The sequence below is a fragment of the Gavialis gangeticus genome, unplaced genomic scaffold, assembly GCF_001723915.1.
Source record: "Gavialis gangeticus isolate Ggan-Ray unplaced genomic scaffold, GavGan_comp1, whole genome shotgun sequence".
Lineage (NCBI taxonomy): Eukaryota > Metazoa > Chordata > Crocodylia > Gavialidae > Gavialis > Gavialis gangeticus.
Genome location: NW_017728960.1, coordinates 2,053,125 through 2,053,694, shown reverse-complemented (window position 1 = coordinate 2,053,694; position 570 = coordinate 2,053,125). Strand labels below are relative to the sequence as shown.

At 62.3% G+C, this 570-nt stretch overlaps 1 protein-coding gene across 1 annotated transcript in view; it reads right to left on the bottom strand.

Annotated features, from left to right (window-relative positions):
* Positions 1-570, bottom strand: part of ILF2 (interleukin enhancer binding factor 2) — a 12,617-nt gene that overhangs the window by 11,512 nt on the left and 535 nt on the right. Inside the window, exon 2 of the mRNA XM_019521890.1 lies at positions 403-459. Coding sequence (XP_019377435.1) covers positions 403-459 — 57 coding nt within the window. The remainder of the gene's footprint in view (positions 1-402; positions 460-570) is intronic.

Genomic DNA, 570 nt, shown 5'->3' with positions numbered 1-570 from the left:
CCCCCCCCCCCCCCCCCCCCCGGACAAACTTTTAAGAAGCTTTAAAATGGGCTACTAGACATCCCTCTCCCTAGGAATCTAGTTTGGAGGAAAATCAGAATTGCCCTTGACTGGGTCAGACGATAGGACAGGTCCAAGCTGCCCAGCCTCCAATCAGAGGGGCAGAGAGCAGAGCTGGAAGGGAGAGTGAGATGCATCTGACCAGTGTTTTTACCACTACTCCCTCACGCACAGCCTCCAGCACTGGAGGTCAAGGAAGCTTCACTTCTCACAGTGGTTTAGGGCAGGAACAGGCTAGAGGCTGTCAGCCCCGCAGAGCCCCCTCGGCAGCCCCTCAAAGAGGGGTCCAAGGCTAGGGAGGCAGCGCTCCCAGCAGCACCCTCTTCCAGAGATGGCGCTCACCCGCTGCCAGGGCCCCTGGACCCGAAGCGCCCGCCACGGCCGCGACCTCGATCACCCCTGGGGGAGAGAGAAGAGGCGGAGAGTCACGGCTGAGTAAGGCTCCCGAGCCCCTGTCCCTATGGCCGAGCCCTCGGGGCCCCTCTACCCCCTTCATCCTCCCCCCCGCAC